The sequence below is a fragment of the Chiloscyllium punctatum genome, chromosome 4, assembly GCF_047496795.1.
Source record: "Chiloscyllium punctatum isolate Juve2018m chromosome 4, sChiPun1.3, whole genome shotgun sequence".
Taxonomy (NCBI): domain Eukaryota; kingdom Metazoa; phylum Chordata; class Chondrichthyes; order Orectolobiformes; family Hemiscylliidae; genus Chiloscyllium; species Chiloscyllium punctatum.
This window is the reverse complement of record NC_092742.1, coordinates 18,458,000-18,483,545: the sequence shown is the minus strand read 5'-3', so window position 1 is coordinate 18,483,545 and position 25,546 is coordinate 18,458,000. Positions and strand designations below refer to the sequence as shown.

General features: G+C 40.8%; 1 protein-coding gene across 4 annotated transcripts in view; it reads left to right on the top strand.

Annotated features, from left to right (window-relative positions):
- The window catches only part of vipas39 (VPS33B interacting protein, apical-basolateral polarity regulator, spe-39 homolog), a 60,871-nt gene that overhangs the window by 34,368 nt on the left and 957 nt on the right, over window positions 1-25,546 (top strand). For all 4 annotated transcript variants that reach the window (XM_072568168.1, XM_072568169.1, XM_072568171.1 and 1 more), the window contains 8 exons: window positions 2,363-2,436; window positions 4,587-4,662; window positions 7,099-7,233; window positions 9,120-9,161; window positions 12,103-12,192; window positions 20,930-21,016; window positions 22,341-22,430; window positions 23,595-23,699. In XM_072568168.1, coding sequence (XP_072424269.1) covers window positions 2,363-2,436; window positions 4,587-4,662; window positions 7,099-7,233; window positions 9,120-9,161; window positions 12,103-12,192; window positions 20,930-21,016; window positions 22,341-22,430; window positions 23,595-23,699 — 699 coding nt within the window. The remainder of the gene's footprint in view (window positions 1-2,362; window positions 2,437-4,586; window positions 4,663-7,098; window positions 7,234-9,119; window positions 9,162-12,102; window positions 12,193-20,929; window positions 21,017-22,340; window positions 22,431-23,594; window positions 23,700-25,546) is intronic.

The window sequence follows — 25,546 nt, the reverse complement described above, 5'->3', positions numbered from 1 at the left end:
ACATCCAAGTTGTTACTGTACATAACAAGTCCCAGCACCAGTCCCTGTGGTACACCGCTGCTCACAGGCTTCCAATTACAAAAACAACATTCCAGCGTCACCCTTTTCCTCCGATATGTCAGCCTATCTTGGATCCTGCGGGCTGTTACCTTTTGCATCAGCCTTCCATGTGAGACATTCTTAAAGGCCTTATTGAGTCCAGGTAAATCAAATCAACTGCACTACCCAAATCAATGTATTTAGTCACCTTTTCAAAAACTCAATTAAATTAATCAGACTGGATCTCCCTCTGTCAAATCTGTGCTGACTATCCCTGATTAATCTCTGCCTTTCCAAGTATTGATAAATCATGACATTCAGAATTTTTCCAATAATTTTCCTACCACTGACATCAGACTAACTGGTCTGTAATTATCTGGCCTGTCCCTGCTGCCCTCTTGAACAAAGAAACATTAGTTATTCTTCAGTCATCTGGCACTTCATCTATGGCCAGTGAAGTATTAATTATATCCACCAGAGTCCCAGCAATCTCCTTTGCTTTCCATAGCAGACTAGGATATGTCACATCATGCCCAAGGGATTTATGCACATTTAGGCCCTTTATAAAGTTTAATAACACCTCCTTATTAATCTTAAGAATTTTAGAACCTTAGCATCCCAACTGAAATTGCTGGTTACAATGTCTTTCTCCTCTGTGAATACAGATAACAAGTATTCATTTACACCTCACCCTCATCCCTTGGCTCCACGCACAGATTGCCCTTTTTTAAAATTCATTTGTGAGACTTTGGTGTGGCTGGCTGGCCAGCATTGATAGCCCATCCCTATTTGCCCTTGAAAAGGTGGTGGTGAGCTGCCACCTTGAATTGCTGCAGTCCACTTGCTGTGGATTGACCTACAATGCTGGTAGGGAGGGAATGGTAGTATATTTTCAAGTCAGGGTGGTGAGTGGCTTGGAGGGGAACTGCAGATTGCGGTGTTCCCAATTACCTGCTGCCCTTGTCCTGCTGTATGGAATTGGTTATGGGTTTGGAAGGATCTTTGTCTAAGGATCTTTGGTGAATTTCTTGGTCTCTAATCCCTGCTAATTATTTTATTCTTCGTATACTTCTAAAAGTCCTTGGGATTTTCTTTGATTCCATCTGCAAAAAGTATTTTGTGGCATCTCTTTGCCCCCTAATCTTCTTTACAAGCAACCCCCTACTTCTCTATACTTTGAAGGAACTCCCTCCTGTTTTTAATGCACTGTACCTGAAATATGCTTCTTCCTTTTTTTTTTATCAAGCACTCTATATCCCTTGCCATCCAGACTTCCCTGGACCTGCTGCCCTTGTCCTTCATTCTGGGAAGAATATGCTGACCCAGAATGCTAATAACACTACTTTTAAAAGGTTCCCACTTTCCAAACATAGACAAGTAGCTGCTCTCAGTCCATGTTTGCCAGATCCTGTATAATGATTTTGAAATTGGTCTTCTCCCAGTTTAGACACTTAACTTCTGCACTATACTTATCCCTTTCCATAATGACTTTGAAATTTACAGAGATATGGTTACTATCCCCAAAATGCTTACCCACCGAAACTTCAATGATTTGACCAGCTTCATTCCCCAGCATTAGGTCTCGCACTACTCCACTATCTACATACTGGCACAATAAAATTCTCCTGGATACACTTTTAAAATTCCACCCTGTCTAATCCTTTCACACTAAAGCCATCTCAGTTGTTGAATTCCCCTACACTGTAATCCTGTTTTTCTCACACATCTCTGTGATTTGCTGACATACCTGCACCTCTATCTCCCTGTGACTGTTGGGACGCCTGTAATATAATCCCAGCAAGGTAATCAATCCTTTTTTATTTTAAACCTAACCTGTCGAAACATTGACTGGAGCAGAATTCAAATTGGTGCAACACTATCGTACCAGCATCAGATTCGTTACCTGCATATTACTCATTAAAATATGGGATGGTATGTGAGCGTGTAGTGTTGATTTGCAGCAGAAGGGAGAGACCTGCAAAAGTTCTGGTGTAAAACCAGAAGGCTTATGAATACAAAACAGGTTCATTAGCTCCGGAAGGGATAAACATTGGGTTAAAGTTTCACCCAAGATATTTATTCCCTCTTTTGTGCCTCTTGTACTTCGTAGAATTTTCTGATTTTATTCCAGAATTCCACTATTTGCCTTGTTCTCTAGTTGTCATCACAGTGGTTTGCGTTTTGAGCGCAAGGTTGTTAATTTGCTGCCATGTTTTTCTCATAATACCTGAAGCAAATGATCAGATATAGTAAAAAAAAGTTTGGATTCATTGAATACTGTTTATGTCAGCTCTTTGTTGAATTGTTCCATCTCTTGTTACAGCTCTTGCAGTACAAGGAACATTTGAATATCAAAGGACAAGTGAAAAAAACAGAATATTTAAAAAATTGCATTGGGTAAGTATCCCAAAGAGATATGTACTAGCACCTGATTAGAAGCCTGGAAGTCTTTGCTTGGAGTTCATTATTCCTAGCTTAATGTTCCTGTTTTCTGCTTTATTTCCTTTCCTGAAGATGTTGACCCCTTGCTATAGTGTGGCTTTTTGACCTCTCTTGAACAAGTACCTCATCCAATTCCCTATTATTGGTGTGATTTGAGGCAGGCTATGTTGAGCATGCAAATCTTGATCTTCACACGACTGCACTTTCTAGCGTGTTCTACTTGTATTAGAATCCTCTGCATCCCTCCAGTTCTGGCTTCATATGATCATGGCTGCAATTTTAATCACTCTACCATGACCAGCAGTACCTTCTGATAACTTGGTTGAATTTAAATGCTTTCTTCTCTCCTCTTTTAAAATGGGTGGCACAGTGGTTAGCACTGCTGCCTCAGAGCGCCAGAGACCCAGGTTCAATTCCCGCCTCAGGCGACTGACTATGTGGAGTTTGCACGTTCTCCCCGTGTCTGCGTGGGTTTCCTCCGGGTGCTCCAGTTTCCTCCCACAGTCCAAAGATGTGCAGGTCAGGTGAATTGGCCATGCTAAATTGCCCGTAGTGTTAGGTAAGGGGTAAATGTAGGGGTAGGGGTATGGGTGGGTTACGCTTCGGCAGGTCGGTGTGTACTTGTTGGGCCGAAGGGCCTGTTTCCACACTATAATCTAATCTAATCTAATCTAAAAATGCTTCTTTTACTTTGATGAAAGCTTTGGTTACTTATCCTTATATCTCCTTTTGTGGTTTAGTGTCAGATTTTGTCCAGTGACATTCTTGTGAAGTGCCTCAAAGCTATTTTAACTTTGTTCAGGGTGCTATAGAAATGCAAGTTGTTGCACCCTGGCCATTTGTTCTCCCTCTTCCTGACCCCAGGTGACCAATCACAAGTCGTCATCTCCAGCTACTGGCTGAGATCTGCTCACTCAAGTGTTTAACAGAAATCAAACCTGATACCTTATGTAGGATGTTTTGAATGGAATAGAATAGAATAGCAATTTATTGTCACACTGTATTTATGAAAATAGTGAGATGTGGATAAATCCCCACAATCGGGTGTCATTTTATATTACAGAAATTACAAAAATAAATAATTGAGATAGAGTTAGGACAAAGTTCATGTGTTGTTACCTCCACGGCTCCTGGTTTTCTCAAGGGCCACCAAAGCTGCCCCTGAGGCTCCAAGCAAGGATTTTCAGACCAGACCCTTCACACTTCCACTTCTGAAGCCACAGCATCACCATCTTAGCAAGGTGGGACAGACTGGGCTGACAAAAATCACTGATGATGATGCTGTTGCCACTTCAGTCACCACCAAAGTCACCACATTGTCGCCATAGTCACAGCGAATGAACTGGAACCACCATGCCATCACTGCTGCTGTAGCCATTACTGAAACCACCACACCATGACCAGGTGGAATGGACCCGAGCCACCGATGAGCCACGGCCGCTATAGCCAAAAGGAACGGACGTCCAGATTCACCGTGCTGCCACCCTTGCAACTACCCTTCTCCACCACAGCAGCAGAAAAAAAGAAAAGATGAACTTTGACACAAAATAGAACTGAAGAAATGAAACAAAACAAAACAAAACAAAGAAGAATGTGGCCAGCTAGGAGAGCAAGAGTGAGAATTTATGGGCACATTGCCCAAACACTTCCTACCCTATCATCGCTGTCATCTTGGGAATCATGAAAAAGAGTCCATCTTTGGTTCTGATTCCTTCCTTCCCCTGTATTCTGATGTAATATTTTGAGTTCAGGTCACACTCAGATTGCTCCCAGCTTGGATTGTACACATTGGGTACATGATGGGATAGACTGAATATTCTTGCATTTCAAGGGCAGGTAAATTCATCAAGCAGCTGAGTCCAAAACATAAACTTCATTAAGTTATATATGTGAAGAATTTTAAGAACTTGGTGGGATACCATATAAATTATAAACTTTTTTTGGTGACTACTTTTAAATCTATGTCATTGCAAAAGACTCAGTGAGTAAGTAATCTCTTTGCAAATTGTCGTGTCGTGTTTTAATTCAAGTCCCAAAGAGATGGTGATTCTTGAAGTTTCAAAACAGCCATCCCACATGACTGTCTCTCCACATTTTCTCTTTAGACTTCCACTTGCTTATGATGATTCCACGTTTGTTAAGGACCACTACACACTGCTGGAGAGACAAATTATTATTGAGGTAAGGACAATTTGGAAAATTTTACTTTTTTCTGATAACATTTTGTTACCCTATTTTTTGAATTTCATGGTTCATGTTCTCTGTACCCAACATTGTTTCTCGTTTCCATACCCACTAGTGGTCTCTGCCCATGTGCACAACAATGTGCTCCCTCATTTCCATCATGGAAGGAGCAGCACTGTTCCTGATCAGCCAATGACCACATGCTAAATCTACTGCTCAATGGGATTAATTCTTGGGGTTGATTATAGAGTACAAAATGCCCTCCAAATTTGTCAAATTCATTATTTTTCATGAGCACATATATTATTTCTCATGGTTGAGCCACACGACCACACAGCTGTATTATTGAAAGGATCAGTATATATTATTCAGGAAAAGGGATTATAACTTGTTCCTTCCCTTCCCCTCAGTTGAAGGCACCCATACTGCTGCCTACTTCTAGTTAAAGACTTTGTTGAAATAATGAAAAGAAAATCTGGAAGACTTCATGAAACATTGGAAATATTATATTAGAGTACCAATCTTTGCTGTTTGGGAAATGACAGCATTGTAGCAATACCACTGGAATAGCAATACACCACAGATACTGATGGAATTTGATCTTAGTTAAGTATAGAATATAAATCTTGTCTCAATAATGATAACCTTGGAATTATTTTTGATTGTTGGGAAAACCCATTTGGTTCATCAATTGCCTTTATGGGGGAAATCTGCTGTCTTTGTATAGTCTGGCCTATATATGACTCTATGCCCATTGTATAAAATCTCAACCCCTCTGGCCCTGAAAATGGACCTGTTCAGAGTTTATTGGAGATGTCTTTTGTTTTTTTTTTCTTACTCTTTCCATTTATTATTTGTTACAACACAACAGTGAACCCTTTTGGTAATTAAACCAAACACCCAGAAAAGCTCTTTTCATTTTACAATCTATTAAAAGATGAGTGACAGAGAACTCCTATGATTTAAGGAAAATAATATCAATTTATTCTTTAACTCTAAAAGTGAACAAAAACAACAACTATTCAAAACTCCAAGCCCCCTTTCTCTTAACTGCTTATTACCTGTCTCCAAACTTTATAACAATATACTGTTCCAATAAAACACTTATTAAAATTCCAATAACTTAATTTCAAAACCCCACAGTAGCTGTCAACTTTGGTGTCTTTCATCCTTCAACTGAAGATCTCCCTGGGTGGTGTTTCTTTTTGCTACAAATAGTTTTCATATGAAAAGTTACCTTTGACAGAGAGTGTTTCAATATCTTGGGTCTTTCTCGATGGCAATTATTCTGTCTGACCTTCAAACTGCCTACCTTTTTTTTATACCCCAACATTAGTTTGTCTCATTGGTTTGATGTTGGCAAAATAATAAATTCACACTCGATTGGCTTTTAGTATCCTGGGCCGTAATTTAATCTGGTTAAGTTTGAATTGTTGTCAATACAGCAAGCACCTTGGGTATCTATTTCACAGCCAAATGTTACATATTTTCAATTTCCAGTACACTGTTAGACTGCTAGTTGGTCATATGATAGGTCTTGTTTATTTCTATCTTTAAATCTTTTTATTTTGCTTTTTAATTTAAATGTAATTTATAATTCCTGATTTATACTTCTTGGTTTAAACTTGGAGTATTTGACTGGAACTTTGAGAAGATTTGTGGCTCAGGTTGAGGTTTTGGATGTAGGTTTGCTCGCTGAGCTGGAAGGTTCATTTCCAGATGTTTATTTACCCTACTTCGTAACATCTTCAGTGGGCCTCAGGCGAAGCAATGCTAAAAATTCCTTATTATTATTTATATGTTTGGGTTTCTTTGGGTTGGTGATGTCATTTCCTGTGGTGAAGTCACTTCCTGTTCCTTTTCTCAGGGGGTGGTTGATGGGATTTAACTCGATGTGTTTGTTGATAGAGTTGTAGTTGGAATGTCAAGCTTCTCTGAATTCTTGTCCTAGGATGGATGTGTTGTCCCAGTCGAAGTGGTGTCCTTCCTCATCCGCATGTGAGGATACTAGTGAGAGAGGGTCATGTCTGACTGGAGATTATTAAATCCAATTCGGTGCAAATGCTAAACGTTGCTTTTCCTACATTAACATTCCACAGATCTTTATAGAGATGGCCACATTGTGTCAGAGTCCTGATGATAGTGAATCAATGCTGAAAAGCCTGCAAACCTTTGCAGGCAGCAATCGACTTTGTCAAGGCAGCTCCTGCTCCTTTGCCACTGATCACAAGAACAGGGCTATTGTATATTTCCTAAGGCCTGAGTATACAATCCAGTGATGAAGCAGTGACTTTAGCTGAACAGCAAACTTTAAAATAAAAATAGAGCATTTCATATGTCTAATTTCCTTTGTAACTCAGCCTAACTGTGGATGTATTAGATGCAAAACTGCATTTAGAGTCACAGATTACCCTATTGCTTTGTATTTTTCAGGAGAATGACAAACGCATTGAGGCATCTGGACAAATGGAGGTCTTCAGGAAACATCCCAGGAAAGCCTCCATCCTCCTCATGCCGCTAGTCACAACACTTTACTATTCCTGCTTTTATCATTACGGGGAATCTGAAGTGAGTCGTTTCTTATATGTATATGTATATTAAATGCAATAAAGTTGATAGTTGGAAGGAATTGCTTTGCAGTGTTTTGAATAGAAATACTATCACCTCGAGTCAAAGCCTCAATTCCATCAGTGCAGGTACACGTTTGGATAATGAGCATAAATTAACCCACACCATCCTCAAATAAATGTATGCAGAAATAAAGTAGCATTTTGCGTAGCAATAAAGTTACACTGGTCTGAAAGCATCAAATGAATTTATAACACCTTCTTTTCAACTTCACTTTAGCAGTAAATTTAGATACCTACCTCTTTTTGAGGCATTATCACCAATGAACAGATATACAGCATTCAGATTAAAGTTTGTTACCAGTTCTTTCCCAGTTATTACCACCAGTGAAAGGTGCAGCAGCACCTTTTGAATTCACCATGACCTCCATACTCTGTGCTGTCCCTGGTTAATCTTCACTGGGTAAACATCACTGAAATCCCTTCTTCACATTATTCTCAGAAAATCCTCAAGATGTACTACAGTATTTGAGGGGGGTTTCATCACTGACTTCTCAGGATGCTTGGTGACAGATGCTAAACTGAGTCTTGACAACATGGCCTTCATCCCAGGGTGAATATTTTTTAAAACATTGCACAAAGCACTCTGATTACAGTTGGAATGCTGCACACCAGTAAGTTAGCTAATTTCCTTTTGCCTGAAGTCTTCAGAAATGTCAGCTACAGATTCACAAACTAATGTTACTTTATTAACACATCAATTCATAGCAACATGAACATATAAAAAGAACTTGGTATACTTGTGAGATATATCATTCATTGGTGTAACTTTTTGCAGGATCAAACTGTTACGACACGGCAGTGAACCCTTCTGCTAATTAAACCAAACATCCAGAAAAATTCACCTCCCCTTATCATCTGTCAAAGTATGAGTGACAGAGAACTCCCAACTTTCACTATTTAAAGAAAAAATATCAATTTACTCTTTAACTCTAAAAGTGAACATTAAACAACAACTATTTACAGATCTAAACCTTTTTTCTTTTAAATGCTTGTTATCTACTTCTCACTCTATAACAATATACTGATCCAATAAAAGTCCCTATTAAAAGTACATCAACTTAATTTTCAAAACCAGACACAGTGGCCGTCTCTGGTGTCTTCCTTCCTCTGGCTATAGGTATCCTTGGGTCGTCGTCTTCGGTCTTTTGCTGCAAAGATGTTTCATATGAAAAGGGTACCTTTGATAGAGAGTGTTTGACTGGCCTTTATACTGACAATGGCAGTTGGTTGCTCTCTCTGACTAACTCTCAAAATGCTGGTTTTTATATACTCCAAATATCGGATCATCTCATTGGCTCAATGTTGACAAAACAATTAAATTCAAATTTGATTGGGTTTTAGTATCATGGGGCATAATTTAAACTGATTGGTTAAATTCAAACTGTTGTGAAAACATAGCAACCAAAAGTCAGGTATTTGTTTCACAGTCAAATGTTACATATTTTCATTTTTCTAATACACTCTGAGACTGCTAGTCAGTCACATGACATGTGCCTGCAAGCTCTCAGTGCAAAACAGCCTTCGCTCACTCTTAAAGATACAGCACTCACCTTCGACTTCATAACAAAAAATAGTAAAATGTATTGCTGTAACATCAGATGGAACACAGAATAATACAGAATAAGGCTACCGCTCTTGTTCAGATTATGTAAATTGACACAGCTGTTTTAAGATTGAAGATAAACATAGAAGGGGAGGTCAGAGTACCTCTGCTGGTGCTGCTACTGTGATAGGGAGTATCATTAAATCATGAAATGCTGTGGTTCTTGTTTAAAAGTGAATATTTGTGATCCTAACGGTGTTCTCATTTTGTTTCTTTTGTAGGGAACATTCAGTAGTCCAGCCAATTTGAAAAAAACTTTCAAAGTAGGTACTATACAGTCAAGCATTTATTGAGTAACATGTTGGTCCCAGGTAGTGTTTGTGTTTCATTGGTCACATACGACCTACCTCATCACTGATTCCAGCCTCCCTATTTAATCCATGAATAGAAAATGCTTGGAATTTCTCCAAGACCCCACCTCAGTTTTATGTGTATAAATTCAGTGAGGAATGACTTCTTCCTTTTGAGGTCACCCAAGAATCAATAATCATCAGAATATTGTCATAATGTCATTTCATTTTATTGTCAAAATGAGAAAAATGAAACCAGATGGACAACTCGGGGTTACCCAAGACACAGGAAATGGCAACATCACATATAGCTCTCTACATCTCACAGAATCTTCCTTCTAACATATGGGGATCTCGGACAAAATTCAAGAGAACTGTCCTATGAGCTAGTCAAGCCAAAGCTGAATTATCATACTCCTGGAATTGTACTTTACAGATAATGCCCTAGAAACCATCATCGCCATCCTCCAGTATATCCTGTTCCATAGCAGAGGTAGCAGCACAGTGGTTAAGCAGTCAGGACAGATTTGTGCTGGGAGATCCACTTGTAATGGCTTCTGTTTTTGAGCTGCGGTTGAGGAGAAGAACATACACCATGTGTGTTACTGAGGTCTCGGCTGATGATACTATAGGGCATCAGATTCCAAAATGAAACCTGGCTTTGTAGTTTTTGTTAATTACTGAAACATATTCACACAGAACTTTTGATTTTCTTTAACAGAACAGCAATTTATAACACAAAAGAAAAAATTTTAACAAGAAACAAGCTATCTAAAAGTGTACCACAGTTAGAATGATCTGAAAACATATTACAAAACAACATTTCAACCTGTTTCTCAACATTATCTATTATAGAGAGATTACTCCCTGTATTGCTTTATAGTTCTAACTGACTCCTGACAGTTTCTGTGCTGTGGACTGTGCAGACAATTTTTGGTCCTTTCCAAATCTGATGACAAAACTAGTCCACAAATCTGATAACCTAAACTTTCTCACGTTTGAAAACCTGCAGATTTTTAACCAAATACTCTTGGGTTCAAAGTTTGACAAACTTAATTCTTGGAGATGATAAAGTGTGGAGCTGGAAAAAGCACAGCAGGTCAAGCAGCATCCGAGGAGCAAGGGAGTCTGTCTGAAGTCTAAGGGGGATAAGCTGACTATATAGGCAGGTGCTAAGGAAGGATACGTGGTTGTAGTAGCGGGTGTATTTCAGGATGTGGTGGAGGAGATGATCAGTGGATTATTTGATGGTGTTTGACCTATTGTGCTTTTTCTAGCTCCACACTTTATTGATTCTGACTTTCCAAAATCTGCAGTCCTCACTATCTCCAAAACTAAATTCTTGTGCTGGCTTAACTGGTGTTTAAAAGTTAGTTTAGTATGTTATTGGCCAGTTAGCTTAACAATTTTGTATTGGGAAAATGTTACTGTTTATTATAAAAGATATAATGGATTATTTAGAAATACTTTATATGATCAAGCAGAGTCAGCATGTCTTCACAAAGAGAAAATCATGCCTGACAAATTTATTCAAATTCTTTAGGAGGTATCAAGCAGGATAAGGATAAGAGAAGCAATGTATGTAATATATTTGAATTTTCAGGAACTGTTTGATAGATACCACACATTAGGCTAATTATTAAGGTAAGTGTCCATTGTGTTGGAGGTAGTATATTAGCATGGATATAGAATTGGCTAACTAATAGAAGACAGAGTTATGATAAAGCAGGACTTTTCAGATGGCAACCTGTAACTAGTGGAGTGCACAAATATCAGTGCTGGGGCCTCAATTATTTACAATATATATCAACGTGGATGAGGAAAGTGAATGTACGATAGCCAAATTGTGGATGACACAGAAATAAGTGGAAAGACAAATGGTGACCATGACACAAAGAGTACAGAGGGATTTTGACAGATTGGGTGGGCAAATGCTTGGCAGTTGGAATATAATGTGGGAAAATGTGATGTTATACACTTTGGCAGGAAGAGTAGAGCTGAATATCATTTAAATGAAGAGGGACTTCAGAAAGCAACACTGCAGAAGGATTTCAGAGTCCTTGTACATAAATTACAAAAAGCTAGAATAGAAGTTAAGCAGGTAATCAGGAAGGCAAATGAAATGTTGGTTTTTATTTCAAAGGGAATGAACTATAAAAATAGGAAAGCCTTGATAAATTGTGCAAAGCATTAGTTATAGGCACTGAGAATATTCTGAACAGTTTTATCCTTTTAAACGTATCTTGGCATTGAAGGCAGTCCAGAGAAGGTTCACGAAGTTTATTATGGGTATGGAGGTTTAGTGGAATGAGAAGAGATCTTATTCAAACATATAAGATTTGAGAGGGTTTGACAGAATGGTTGGAGAGAAGATTCCCCTCATGAGGGACTCTAGAATCAGCGGGCACAATCTCAGAGTGAAGAGTCAACCAATTAGGACACAGTTGACGAGTAATTTCTTCTGTGTGTGTGTGTGTGTGTGGTGAAAATATGGAATTTCTCATCATAGTGGGCTGTAGCAGTTGGGTTATTAAGTAGATTCAAGGCTGAGATGCAAGATTTTTAATCAGTAAATGAATCAAGTCGAAATGATAGGAGAGTGACATTGAGGATTATTAGATCAGCATTATCTCATTGAATGGCAGAGCAAGCTCTGGCTAAATGGCCTGCTTCTGCTCCTTTATCTTATACCTTATGGTGTGAATGCAAATGTTGGGCATCTTGAATTGGAATTCCAAAAATAAGTGTTAATAAGGTCAAACTGAACACCTTTTAATGTTGAAAATTGTCTCTGTTTCAGAAGAGTCAAGAGGTTGGAATAGACTTATTTGTAGATGCACTTTATCCTGTGTTGAATTGTTAGAATCTGGATATATTTGTGTGCAGCAGAAAATTATTTCTGCATATGTTTCAGATTTCAGACAAGCAGTTCTTGCTCACTACACTCGCAGCTCGTGCCAAACTAAAGGCTTGGAAAGATGTTGATACTCTATTTACTACAAAGGTAACTTGTTTGTATCACTATCAGTCTGCAGTTGCAGTTGAATGGGATATTTTGGTACTTTAACCTTCTTATGTGTTCATTGGTAAAATGTTGCATTTTACTAATGTTATGACTGAGGTTGGAAGAGTGCATGTCTCTTTCTAGTTCTGCACTGGTCATAGGATCTATTTAGATATTCTACTCAGTTACGTAAATGGCCAGCTGCAAATTTTGGATGTATGTATGTGCCAGTCACTCACTTGGCTGGTCTGAGATGTTAACAACATGGGTTGAATTCCTGCATCGGCTGAGGTCCCACCTTGTCAATCATGCCCCTCAGTTGAATGTGGTGACCCTCTGGTTAAACCATCACAAATTGTCTTTCTCTGATTAGAAAGCAACCCTAAGGATCAGGAGGACTATGGTCACTTTACCTATATATAGAGAACAAATAATTAACCATGTTAGAATTGATGTGAGAGTGTTGAACTAAAATTCTAATTAGAAAACCATATGTCTGGTTTCTGTTTAAGTAACATTTTCACCTCTAGTGTTTTCCAATGCTGAGGACATTTACAAATAATTATCTTTTGCCCCCAACATTCAACTTTTGGCCAAGAATTGAGAGGTAATTTTCTCTCCAACTTTATTTTCAAACAAATCATTCAGTTCCTGAGGTATGATAAGATGCAAATTATGTTAACAGACAAGTAATTCCGAGGCTTTGATTACTGATCAGGAGACAGGGGTTCAAAACCCACCATGGTTACTGGGGAATGTAAATTGAGTTGGATTTGGAATGAATAACCAATATTGGTGGTAGTGTCTATGAAAGTACCTGATTGCCATAAAAGCCTGTCTGGTTCACTGGTGTCCTTTAGGGCAGATAATCTGCCACCTTACCTGGCCTGGTCTACATGTGACCCCTGTTATAACCAGGTAAAGGATGATGTGTCAGTTTCCTCTTTTCAGCCTCTGCATTTGGTCGTAACAACAGTTTTACATTCATTTTAGCACACAACTATTCCTGTCTAACAAAAGTGTAGTTACCTAGTGGCTGTCATAATTAGGAGCCAATTACAAAGTTTTGTTGAATGAAGGAATGAGCAATTTTATATTCTGTTAACCCTGAAAAAATAACGAAGAGCCAATCTCAAACATTACCTATATAATGGTATAAATTTAAAGGGGGATAGTGTCCACTATGAAAGTTATATACAGTTTAAAGTCCTTGATTCCAAAGATCTGCCAGTTAGGTGGATTTGCCATGCTAAATTATCTGTCGTGTCCATGCATTTGCCATGGGAAATGCAGAGGTTACAGGGTTAGGCTCTGCAGACAATCAGTGCAGACATGCTGGGGCAAATGGCTTCTTTCTGCAATGTAGGGATTCTATGATTCTTAGGGTGTTCTTGTGGTGTAAAGGTTTTACCTCAAACCATGATTGATTAACTGATATCTTATATCTTTAATGGTGGCAAATATTGCAGATTTCTTTAATTTCTCATGTCCAGGTGTTTCCAATTTGTGTTGTCATCCGGGTACCTTGTCCTTCGTGAAGCAGAGACAGCAGTTGTTCCTGCTGCTTCCATTCACAAATGCACCTTTCTGTCCTACCAAAAGCAGCTAAAATACAAGCTGGTTTGTCTGAGTTTACAGTTTGATAATTGCAGGTGGTAACTTTCATCTCCAATATGTGAAGCGTAACAGGTGTAAATCATAAAATGGATATAAGGGTTTCATCAAGCTTGATTGGGTGGACTTACTTCTGTGTCTTTTGATAAAATGTTAATTTCAATTCAAATTATTTTTGTTTATTCCATGTTAGGTTTCGTAAAGGTTGGCTAATCTGTGTGATCAGCTGACTGCGGTGGCCATTTTAAGTCAGTGTATTTATTTCTTTAAAACTGCTTCAGTCTTTGGAAGTCCCAGGTATTAAAATCATGTGATGGAATTTGAAAGTTGATAGTCCACGTTTTAACAGTCATGATGCTTCAGACCCCAACAATGTAGTTGAGTTCTGAAGGGTCATAGAGTCATACATATGTACAGCATGGAAACAGACCCTTCGGTCCAACCCGTCAATGCCGATCAGATATCCCAACCCAATCTAGTCCCACCTGCCAGCACCTGGCCCATATCCCTCCAAACTCTTCCTATTCATATAACCATCCAGATGCCTTTTAAATGTTGCAATTGTACCAGACTCCACCACTTCCTCTGGCAGCTCATTCCATACATGGACTACCCTCTGCGTGTGTAAGTTGCCCCTTAGGTCTCTTTTATATCTTTCCTCTCTCACCCTAAACCTATACCCTCTAGTTCTAGACTCCCCGACCCCAGGGAAAAGACTTTGTGTATTTATCCTATCCATGTCCCTCATAATTTTGTAAACCTCTATAAGGTCACCCCTCAGCCTCTGACACTCCAGGGAAAACAGCCCCAGCCTGTTCAGCCTCTCCCCGTAGCTCATATCATCCAACCCTAGCAACATCCTTGTAAATCTTTTCTGAACCCTTTCAGGTTTCACAACATCTTTCCAATAGGAAGGAGACCAGGATTGCATGCAGTATTCCAACAGTGGCCTAACCAATGTCCTGTACAGCTGTAACATGACCTCCCAACTCCTGTACTCAATACTCTGACCAATAAAGGAAAGCATACCAAATGCCTTCTTCACTATCCTATCTACCTGTGACTCCACTTTCACGGAGCTATGAACCTGCAAGGTCTCTTTGTTCAGCAACACTTTCCAGGACCTTACCATTAAGTGTATAAGTCCTGCTAAGATTTACTTTCCCAAACTGCAGCACCTCACATTTATCTGAATTAAACTCCATCTGCCACTTCTCGGCCCATTGGCCCATCTGATCAAGATCGTGTTGTAATCTGAGGTAACCTTCTTCACCGTCAACTACACCTCCACCTGCAAACTTACAAACTGTACCTCTTATGCTCGCATCCAAATCATTTCTATAAAGTAGAGGACCCAGCACCGATCCTTGTGGCACTCCACTGGTCACAGGCCTCCAGTCTGGAAAAACAACCCTCTGTATTCTATCTTTGAGCCATTTCTGTATCCAAATGGCTAATTCTCCCTTTATTCCATGAGATCTAACCTTGCTAACCAGTCTCCCGTGGGGAACCTTGTCGAATGCCTTACCGAAGTCCATATAGATCACATCTACTGCTCTGCCCTCATCAATTCTCTTTGTTACTTCTTCAAAAAACTCAATCAAGTTTGTGAGACATGATTTCCCACACACAAAGCCATGATGACTATCGTAGAACAATACAGCGCAGTACAGGCCCTTTGGCTTCGATATTGCGCAGATCCAAGCCCACCTAACCTACACTAGCCCACTATCCTCCTTATGCCTATCCAATGCCAGTTTCAATGCCCATAAAGAGGGAGAGTCCACCACTGCTACTGGCAGGGCATTCCATGAACTCACGACTCGCTGAGTAAAGAATCTACCCCTAACATCTGTCCTATACCTACTACCCCTTAATTTAAAGCTATGCCCCCTCGTAATAGCTGACTCCATACGTGGAAAATGGTTCTCATGGTCAACCCTATCTAAACCCCTAATCATCTTGTACACCTCTATCAAGTCACCCCTAAACCTTCTTTTCTCCAATGAAAACAGCCCCAAGTGCCTCAGCCTTTCCTCATACGATCTTCCTACCATACCAGGCAACATCCTGGTAAACCTCTTCTGCACCCGTTCCAGTGCCTCCACATCCTTCCTACAGTATGGCGACCAAAACTGCACACAATACTCCAGATGCGGCCGCACCAGAGTCTTATACAACTGCAACATGACCTCAGGACTCCAGAACTCAATTCCTCTACCAATAAAAGCCAGTACGCCATATGCCTTCTTCACCGCACTATTTATCTGGGTGGCAACTTTCAGAGATCTGTTTACATGGACACCAAGATCCCTCTGCTCATCAACACTACAAAGTATTCTACCATTAGCCCAGTACCCCATCTTTTTGTTACTCATACCAAAGTGAATCACCTCACACTTACCCACATTGAACTCTATTTGTCACCTTTCTGCCCAGCTCTGCAGCTTATCTATATCCAGCTGTAACCTGACACCTCCTTCCTCACTGTCAACAACTCCACCGACTTTCGTATCATCTGCAAACTTGCTCACCCAACCTTCTAGCCCCTCCTCCAGGTCATTTATAAAAATGACAAACAGCAGTGGTCCCAAAACAGATCCTTGCGGAACACCGCTAGTAACTGCACTCCAAGATGAACCTTTACCATCAACTACTACCCTCTGTCTTCTTCCAGCCAGCCAATTCCTAATCCGAACCTCCAACTCACCCTCAATGCCATACCTCTGTATTTTTTACAGTAGCCTACCATGGGGAACCTTATCAAATGCCTTACTAAAATCCATATACACCACATCTACCGCTTTCCCCTCGTCCACCTCCTTAGTCACCTTCTCAAAGAATTCAATAAGGTTTGTGAGACACGATCTGCCCTTCACAAAACCATGCTGACTATCCTTGATCACATTATTCCTATCCAGATGTTCATAAATCCTATCCCTTACAATTCTCTCTAAGACTTTGCCCACAACAGAAGTGAGACTCACCGGCCTATAGTTACTAGGGTTATCCCTACTCCCCTTCTTGAACAAGGGAACCACATTTGCTATCCTCCAGTCTTCTGGCACTATTCCTGTAGACAACGAGGACATAAAAATCAAGGCCAATGGCTCTGCAATCTCCTCCCTTGCTTCCCAGAGAATCCTAGGATAAATGCCATCAGGCCCAGGGACTTATCTATTTTCACCCTTTCCAGAATTTCCAACACCGCTTCCCTACATACCTCAAAGCCATCCATTCTAATTAATTGTGACTCAGTATTCAAATCGGCAATAATGTCCTGTTACTGAGTGAATACTGACGAAAAGTATTCATTCAGTGTCTCCCCAATCTCTTCAGCCTCCACACGCAACTTCCCACTACTATCCTTGACTGGACCTATTCCTGAGGTAAAAACAATGACTGCAGATGCTGGAAAGTAAATACTGGATTAGTGGTGCTGGAAGAGCACAGCAGTTCAGGCAGCATCCAACGAGCAGCGAAATCGACGTTTCGGGCAAAAGCCCTTCATCAGGAATAAAGGCAGTGAGCCTGAAGCGTGGAGAGATAAGCTAGAGGATGGTGGGGGTGGGGAGAGAGTAGCATAGAGTACAATGGGTGAGTGGGGGAGGAGATGAAGGTGATAGGTCAAGGAGGAGAGGGTGGAGTGGATAGGTGGAAAAGGAGATAGGCAGGTCAGACAAGTCCGGACATGTCAAGAAGACAGTGCTGAGCTGGAAGTTTGAAACAAGGATGAGGTGGGGGAAGGGGAAATGAGGAAGCTGTTGAAGTCCACATTGATGCCCTGGGGTTGAAGTGTTCCGAGGCGGAAGATGAGGCGTTCTTCCTCCAGGCGTCTGGTGGTGAGGGAGCGGCGGTGAAGGAGGCCCCGGACCTCCATGTCCTCGGCAGAGTGGGAAGGGGAGTTGAAATGTTGGGCCACGGGGCGGTTTGGTTGATTGGTGCGGGTGTCCCGGAGATGTTCCCTAAAGCGCTCTGCTAGGAGGCGCCCAGTCTCCCCAATGTAGAGGAGACCACATCGGGAGCAACGGATACAATAAATGATATTAGTGGATGTGCAGGTAAAACTTTGATGGATATGGAAGGCTCCTTTAGGGCCTTAGATAGAGGTGAGGGAGGAGGTGTGGTCACAGGTTTTACAGTTCCTGCGGTGGCAGGGGAAAGTGCCAGAATGGGAGGATGGGTCGTAGGGGGGTGTGGACCTGACCAGGTAGTCGCGGAGGGAACGGTCTTTGCGGAAGGCGGAAAGGGGTGGGGAGGGAAATATATCCCTGGTAGTGGGGTCTTTTTGGAGGTGGCGGAAATGTCGGCGGATGATTTGGTTTATGCGAAGGTTTGTAGGGTGGAAGGTGAGCACCAGGGGCGTTCTGTCCTTGTTACGGTTGGAGGGGTGGGGTCTGAGGGCGGAGGTGCGGGATGTGGACGAGATGCGTTGGAGGGCATCTTTAACCACGTGGGAAGGGAAATTGCGGTCTCTAAAGAAGGAGGCCATCTGGTGTGTTCTATGGTGGAACTGGTCCTCCTGGGAGCAGATACGGCAGAGGCGGAGAAATTGGGAATACGGGATGGCATTTTTGCAAGAGATAGGGTGGGAAGAGGTGTAATCCAGGTAGCTGTGGGATTCGGTGGGTTTGTAAAAAATGTCAGTGTCAAGTCGGTCGTCACTAATGGAGATGGAGAGGTCCAGGAAGGGGAGCGAGGTGTCAGAGATGGTCCTATTCCTACCCTAGTCATTCTTTTATTCCTGACATACCTATAGAAAGGCTTTGGGTTTTCCCTAATCCTACCAACTAAGGACTTTTCATGTCCCCTCCTTGCTGCTCTTAGCTCTCTCTTCAGATCCTTCCTGGCTAGTTTATAACTCTCAATCGCCCCAATTGAACCTTCACGCCTCATCTTTACATAGGTCGCCCTCTTCCCTTTAACATGGGATTCCAATTCCTTATTAAACCACAGCTCCCTCACACGACCCTTTCCTCCCTGCCTGACAGGTATCCTTAATCAGTCCTTGCCTTTCCAAATATATGTACATCCTGTCCCTCAGGATTCCCTCCAACAGCTTGCCCACCACCGACGTCAGGCTCACTGGTCTATAGTTCCCTGGCTTACCACCCTTCTTAAAGAGTGGCACCACGTTTGCCAACCTCCAGTCTTCCGGCACCTCACCTGTGGCTATCGATGATTCAAATATCTCAGCCAGAGGCCCAGCAATCACTTCATAGCATTCCACAGAGTTCTAGGGTACACCTGATCAGGTCATGGGGATTTATTTACCTTTATGCGTTTCAAGACATCCAGCACTTTCTCCTCTGAAATATGGACATTTTGCAAGGTGTTACCACCTATTTCGCTACTTTCTATGTCTTCCATATCCTTTTCCACAGTAAATACGGATGCAAAATACTCGTTTAGTATCTCCCCCATTTTCTGTGACTCCACACAAAGGCCGCCTTGCTGATCTTTGAGGGGCCCTATTCTCTCCCTAGTTATCCTTTTGTCCTTAATATATTTGTAAAAGTTCTTTGGATTCTTCTTAACTCTATTTGCGAAAGCTATTTCATGCCCCCTTTTTGCCCTCCTGATATCCCTCTTAAGTATACTCCTATTGCCTTTATACTCTTCTGAGGATTTACTCAATCTATCCTGTCTGTACCTTACATATGCTTCCTTCTTTTTCTTAAGCAAACCCTCAATTTCTTTAGTCATCCAGCATTCCCTACACCTACCAGCCTTTCCTTTCACCCCATCAGGAATATACTTTCTCTGGATTCTCGTTATCTCATTTCTGAAGGGTTCCCATTTTCCAGTCATCCCTTTACCTGCAAACATCTGCCCCCAATCAGCTTTTGAAAGTTCTTGCCTCATACCGTCAAAATTGGCCTTTCTCCAATTTAGAACTTCAACTTTTAGATCTGGTCTATCCTTTTCCATCACTATTTTAAATCTAATAGAATTATGGTCACTGGTCCCAAAGTGCTCCCCCACTGACACCTCAGTCACCTGCCCTGTCTTATTTCCCAAGAATAGGTTAGGTTTTGCACCTTCTCTAGTCGGTACATCCACAGACTGAATCAGAAAATTTTCTTGTACACACTTAACAACTTCTACTCCATCTAAAGCCTTAACATTATGGCAGTCCCAGTCTATGTTTGGAAAGTTAAAATACTGTACCATAAACACGGTGGCTCAGTGGTTAGCACTGCTGCCTCACAGCACCAGGGTCCCAGGTTCGATTCCGGCCTTGGGTGACTGTCTGTGTGCAGTTTGCACATTCTCCCCATGTCTGCGTGGGTTGTCTGCGTGGGTTTCCTCCGGGTGCTCCGGTTTCGTCCCACAGTCCAAAGATGTGCAGGTCAGGTGAATTGACCATGCTAAATTGCCCATAGTGTTAAGTACATTAGTCAGTGGGACATGGGTCTGAGTGGGTTACTCTTCGGAGGGTCGGTGTGGACTGGTTTGGCCGAAGGGCCTGTTTCCACACTGTAGAGAATCCACAAAAAAAACCACCCTATTATTCTTACAGATAGCTGAGATCTCTTTACAAGTTTGTTTCTCAATTTCCCTCTGACTATTAGGGAGTCTATAATACAATCCCTTTCTTATTTCTCAGTTCCACCCAAATAACTTCTCTGGATGTATTTCCAGGAATATCCTCCCTCAGCACAGGTGTAATGCTATGTCTTATAAAAATGCTACTCCCCATCCTCTCTTGCCTCCCTTTCAGTCCCTCCTGTAGCATTTGTATCCTGGAACATGAAGCTGCCAGCCCTGCCCATCCTTGAGCCATGTTTCTGTAATTGCTATGATACCCCAGTCTCATGTTCCTAACCATGCCCTGAGTTCATCTGCCAGGGTCACTGGACCTGAAATGTTAACTCTGCTTTCTCTCCACTGATGCTGACAGACTTAGAGTTTTTCCAGCAATTTCTGTCTTGTTTGTGGTTGACTTTTAACAGCATTCATAACCCAGTTGATTATATTCAAGAAGATAGTTCATTAACAAGTTCTGTTGAGCAGTAAATGCTGACCGTGTCACTGACACCAACAGACTGCAACTGCATTTTGTAACCTTCTATCAGAGCAACCTTTCTCCCTCTTAAAAGATGTGTTTTGCTTTATTTAGAATTGGCTAGGATATACCAAGAAGAAAGCCCCAATTGGATTTCATAGAGTTGTGGACATCTTACACAAAAACAATGCTCCAGTTGAGGTAAGATGCTAGTCGAATACTTGGAGAGTAATTTTCCTTTATTCTGCTCCATTAGGTAAACAGATCACTATCTTGGAGAGGTTTAGGAATAATAATAATCCTTCAGGATGTCTTTAGTGTAAAAGAGTGGATCAGCAGAATGCATAAGGTGGGAACGCCAATAGATACTGTTCCACATTAGGTCAGTTAGCCTCCTTCAGCACAGTACTGTTCTCTCAGTTTAAAATACACTGCCCTTGCTCCTCTACATTGTTAGGTTTTTTTTAGCAGTTTATTAGTGAGTTGTCATGTTAATGTCAATAATCTAAGTTGTAATGTGATCGTATTTTCAGGTTTGGGTGACTATCACTCCTGTTTTGTTTGAGCAACATGACATGGTCACTATTAATATGAGGGCTCGCATTATCGCAATGACCCAGATCTATTTTCCATGCATTTAAATGCCTCCACCAAACAAAATGATATATAATGTGATCTCTCTATTCAATTTTTTTCATGTAAAAATGACAAGTACCACATCACCCTAAATGCTCAAGCAGAAATCTTTAAGTCATTGAGAGGGTTGCTGGGAGAAATGAAATTATTATATAGGTGATATAGGAGATGGCAAGGTGCAATGGTGAGGTTGAAGTCTATCCATTTTGTTTTGGGTGCACAGCACTTTCTGTCTCAGCAGTTCAGGCAGCAACTGTGGAGAGAAAAGGAAGTTGTTTTGAGTCCAGTGAACCTCTTCGGAACTGCAGAATTTCAGTTCTGAAGAAGGATTACTGTACTCAAAATTTAACTCTAAGATGCTGCCAGACTGCTGGGTTTCTCTGGCAATTTCTATTTTGTTCCAGAATCTGCCCATTGTTTGTATTATTTTGTATCTTGGTCATCTTGTCCTGATATATGGGCGCTTGATATTGGGAGAAATCCATGATTATCCGTCTCTAATATCTCTCATCGCAAATAAATATTGGGTTGGAAAGAGATTTCAGAATAAGGTCAAAATTCCCTCAAACTGTGTGATGGTGACTTGCATATCAGCAAGTGGGTATTAAGCCTGCAATGCAGTCTCTCTGATACTTTTAAGGAAGAAAGTTTCATTGAATTTTGTCACATTTTATTCATCATGCCTCTTTTGAATTTTCTGTGAAGCTACATGACTGGACGCAGTCACCTGCTCTTTCCTTTCAACTGTTTACCATCTGAGTATTTATCTAATTTATTTCTGTGAATTAATATTGAATCTGCTTGCAGGCAGTGCATTCCATTGTTAAAGAAAAGTCTTCCTCAAGTCACCTCCAATTCTTTTGTCAATTGTGTCATTTTTTTTCTACAGGTTATCCAGGAATATGTTGCTTTAGTGGACAACACAGAACTGAGGTTGAACCTTGCCTCAAAGTACAAGTGCCATAATATTGTGATTGATGTAAGTATAAGTGTGGATTTATTTTTGCTACAGTAGAGAGAAACTGACAAAAAGACAGAAGATAATGCACTTATTGCAAGGTGTCTTTGCTGACTATTTTATATCGTGAGTATAGACAAGTCCTGCTGCTCACATGTCCGCCTTCTGTGATTTTCTCTAATGTGTGTAAACCTTGCATTGGGTGAAACAGTGAGTCTAATCTTCACTTATCTGTGGTTTCGAAGAAAAGGAATTAAAAGAAAATGTATTTCCTTGAGAAGCAAGTGTGCAAGTACATGCAGCTATTACTGTGCATTCTCAGTCGACTGCATTCACGATTGGCGGAAATCCCCATTCATGATATTTTGAAGAAGGCAACTCCACAAATGGAGTTTCTTCTACTCTCAGAAGTCCACATGAGCAAGTTAATGTCAAAAATTGTATGAATTGATTCAACTTCTGGATGTCCCCTTGCTGCATTTATACATTCCTGATAAAGGGCTTATGCCAGAAACGTCGACTCTCCTGCTCCTCAGATGCTGCCTGACCTGCTGTGCTTTTCCAGCACCACGCTTTTCAACTCTGATCTCCAGCATCTTTGTCCCACCTTTTCACTTCAGCAGACTTCCTGCTCCTAAACATTTTGTTCATGCTTTACAGAGACACTCATCTTGAGGATGTGAGGTCCAAATACACTTGAAAATAAATTGTGATCTGAGAAAGCAAAACTCTGCTCAGCCCCCTCCTATGTTGAACGATTTGTTGCCCAATTCCTAACGTTGCTTCAGCTGGGAGGTCATGATTGTTTCTGGGATTCCAACTTATAAAGGAGGGTAAAATCAGTCACCAGTGTCTGCTGACACCCAGTGTTGTTTGCAACACAGGTGGTCTAATCCAAAAATGCGCATGCACACAATTCCAGAAACACTACTTCATCCCATAGTAAAGTCAATCCTTTTTAAATGTGCATGTGCGAATTGAAGCAGTGCTTAGTGCACATATGGGGAATGGTGGGTGTCAATAGACATTGCTAAATCAGTCCTGTTAAAAAGATGAGAAATGGAAATTACATTGCAATTGAAGTGTTTAAATTGAAGTTTTATATATCACTTAGGATAACAGAAAGTAGATGATGTAGTGATTTGTAAAAGTTGTTTTACATCCCTTTTCTTAACTCGAATTTAGACCTACAGGGACCTCAAAGATCGACAACAGCTGGTTCTGTATAGAGACAAAGTGGAAAAAAACTCACAAGAACAGAGGAAGATTGACTATATCCTGAGCAATTCTGTAAGTTGAAACTGCGTTATTATGAGAATAGATATGTGAATGTTTGAATTAGGAACATGAGTATGCAAATCATGGCTGAGCCGATTGTCCTGATAACTTGACTTCTCCCTTGATCCTTGAAACTCTTAGATTCTTGACCAAGAAGGAAATCAATCGACCTCTGCCTTTAAAAATATTCATTGATCCCATCCCCACCGCCTTCTTGGGAAGGAAATTCCAAAGCCCCTCAACACTTGGAGAGAGAAGATTTCTCCTCATCTCTGTCTTAACTGGATGACCACTGATATCCCCGAGCACTAGATTGTCCCCCAAGGGAAATCTTTGTCTCAGCATCAATCTTTTAAGTCAGCTTAGAATCTGATATATTTCAATAAGATTACCTCCAATTCTTCTAACCTCTGAGTTTAGGTCCTACCTGTCCAACTTTTCCCTTATGAGATAGGTCTGCACACCATCCCCTCCCCCACCCACACCACCCCAGTATCAATCAATAAATCTTTTCTGAACTGCTTCTAATATATTTGCATCCTTTCTTAAATAAGGAGACCAAACTCTATACAGTACTACAGTAGTGGCCTTACGATACTCTATACAACTGCAGCAAAACTTTACAACTATAACATTCCCCTTGCAATAAATAACAACATTCTGTTTGTTTTCTGAATAACTTGTTGTACTTGCATGCCAATCTTTTTTGATCCATATACCAAGATATCCAGATCCTTTGTATCTCAAGTACTTTGTCTCTATTTAAATATGTTGCTTTTCTGTTCTTTCTGCCAGTGATGAGTTCACTTGTCCCCTTCACTATGTTATACTCCATTTGCCAACTTTCTGCCCACTAACTTAACTATCTATATCTTTCTTCCCTTTAGAGACCGTTATGTCCTCTTTATAATTTACATTTATACCTATCTTTGTGTCATCAAATTTAGCAGTCGTATATTTGTTCCCTTAATCCAAGTCATTGGTATAAATTGTAAGTAGCTGAGGTCCCAGCACTGATTCTTATGGCACTCCAATCTTGCCATATCAAAATTTATTTATTTATATCTATCCTGTTTCTTGTTAACTAGCCAATTGTCTTTCCATCTTAATATATTGCATCCAGTGCTGTTAGTTCTTATTCTGCATAGCAAGCTTTGGTGTACCTTGTCATGTATCTTCTGGGAAAGGTTCCTCTTTGTCGTAATGTTTGTCACCTCCTCAAAGAACTTCCTCCTAATAGCTGTTCCTTCTAATAACTGTTCAGCTAACTGACTTGTTATTTCCTGCTTTTTGTCTCCTTCCTTTCTTGAATAGAGGAGTCAGAGTCCTATTTTCTGGTGAGATGGTGATGTAAGCATGATTAACAACAATACCAGCAGTCATGTGTGAGACACTGTGAAGAAAGAATGGAATAATCTGTATATCTGTGAGATGTAGTAACTCAGAACATTATTATGCCCGGCATTGTAAATGCCTCAGGCGACTGACTGTGTGGAGTTTGCATGTTCTCCCCGTGTCTGCGTGGGTTTCCTCCGGGTGCTCCGGTTTCCTCCCACAGTCCAAAGATGTGCAGGCCAGGTGAATTGGCCATGCTAAATTGCCCATAGTGTTAGGTAAGGGGTAAATGTAGATGTAGGGGTATGGGTGGGATACGCTTCGGCGGGGCGGTGTGGACTTGTTGGGCCGAAGGGCCTGTTTCCACACTGTAAGTAATCTAAAAATCTAAAAGAGTTCGCAGAACCTGCTCAAGTCAGATTGCAGTTATTCATTAAAGACCACAAGCTGAGTTGGGCAATGAAAGCTGTCTGTTAAATGTGCAGAACAGAACCTGAACCACAAGCCTTGTGGTAACATAAAGC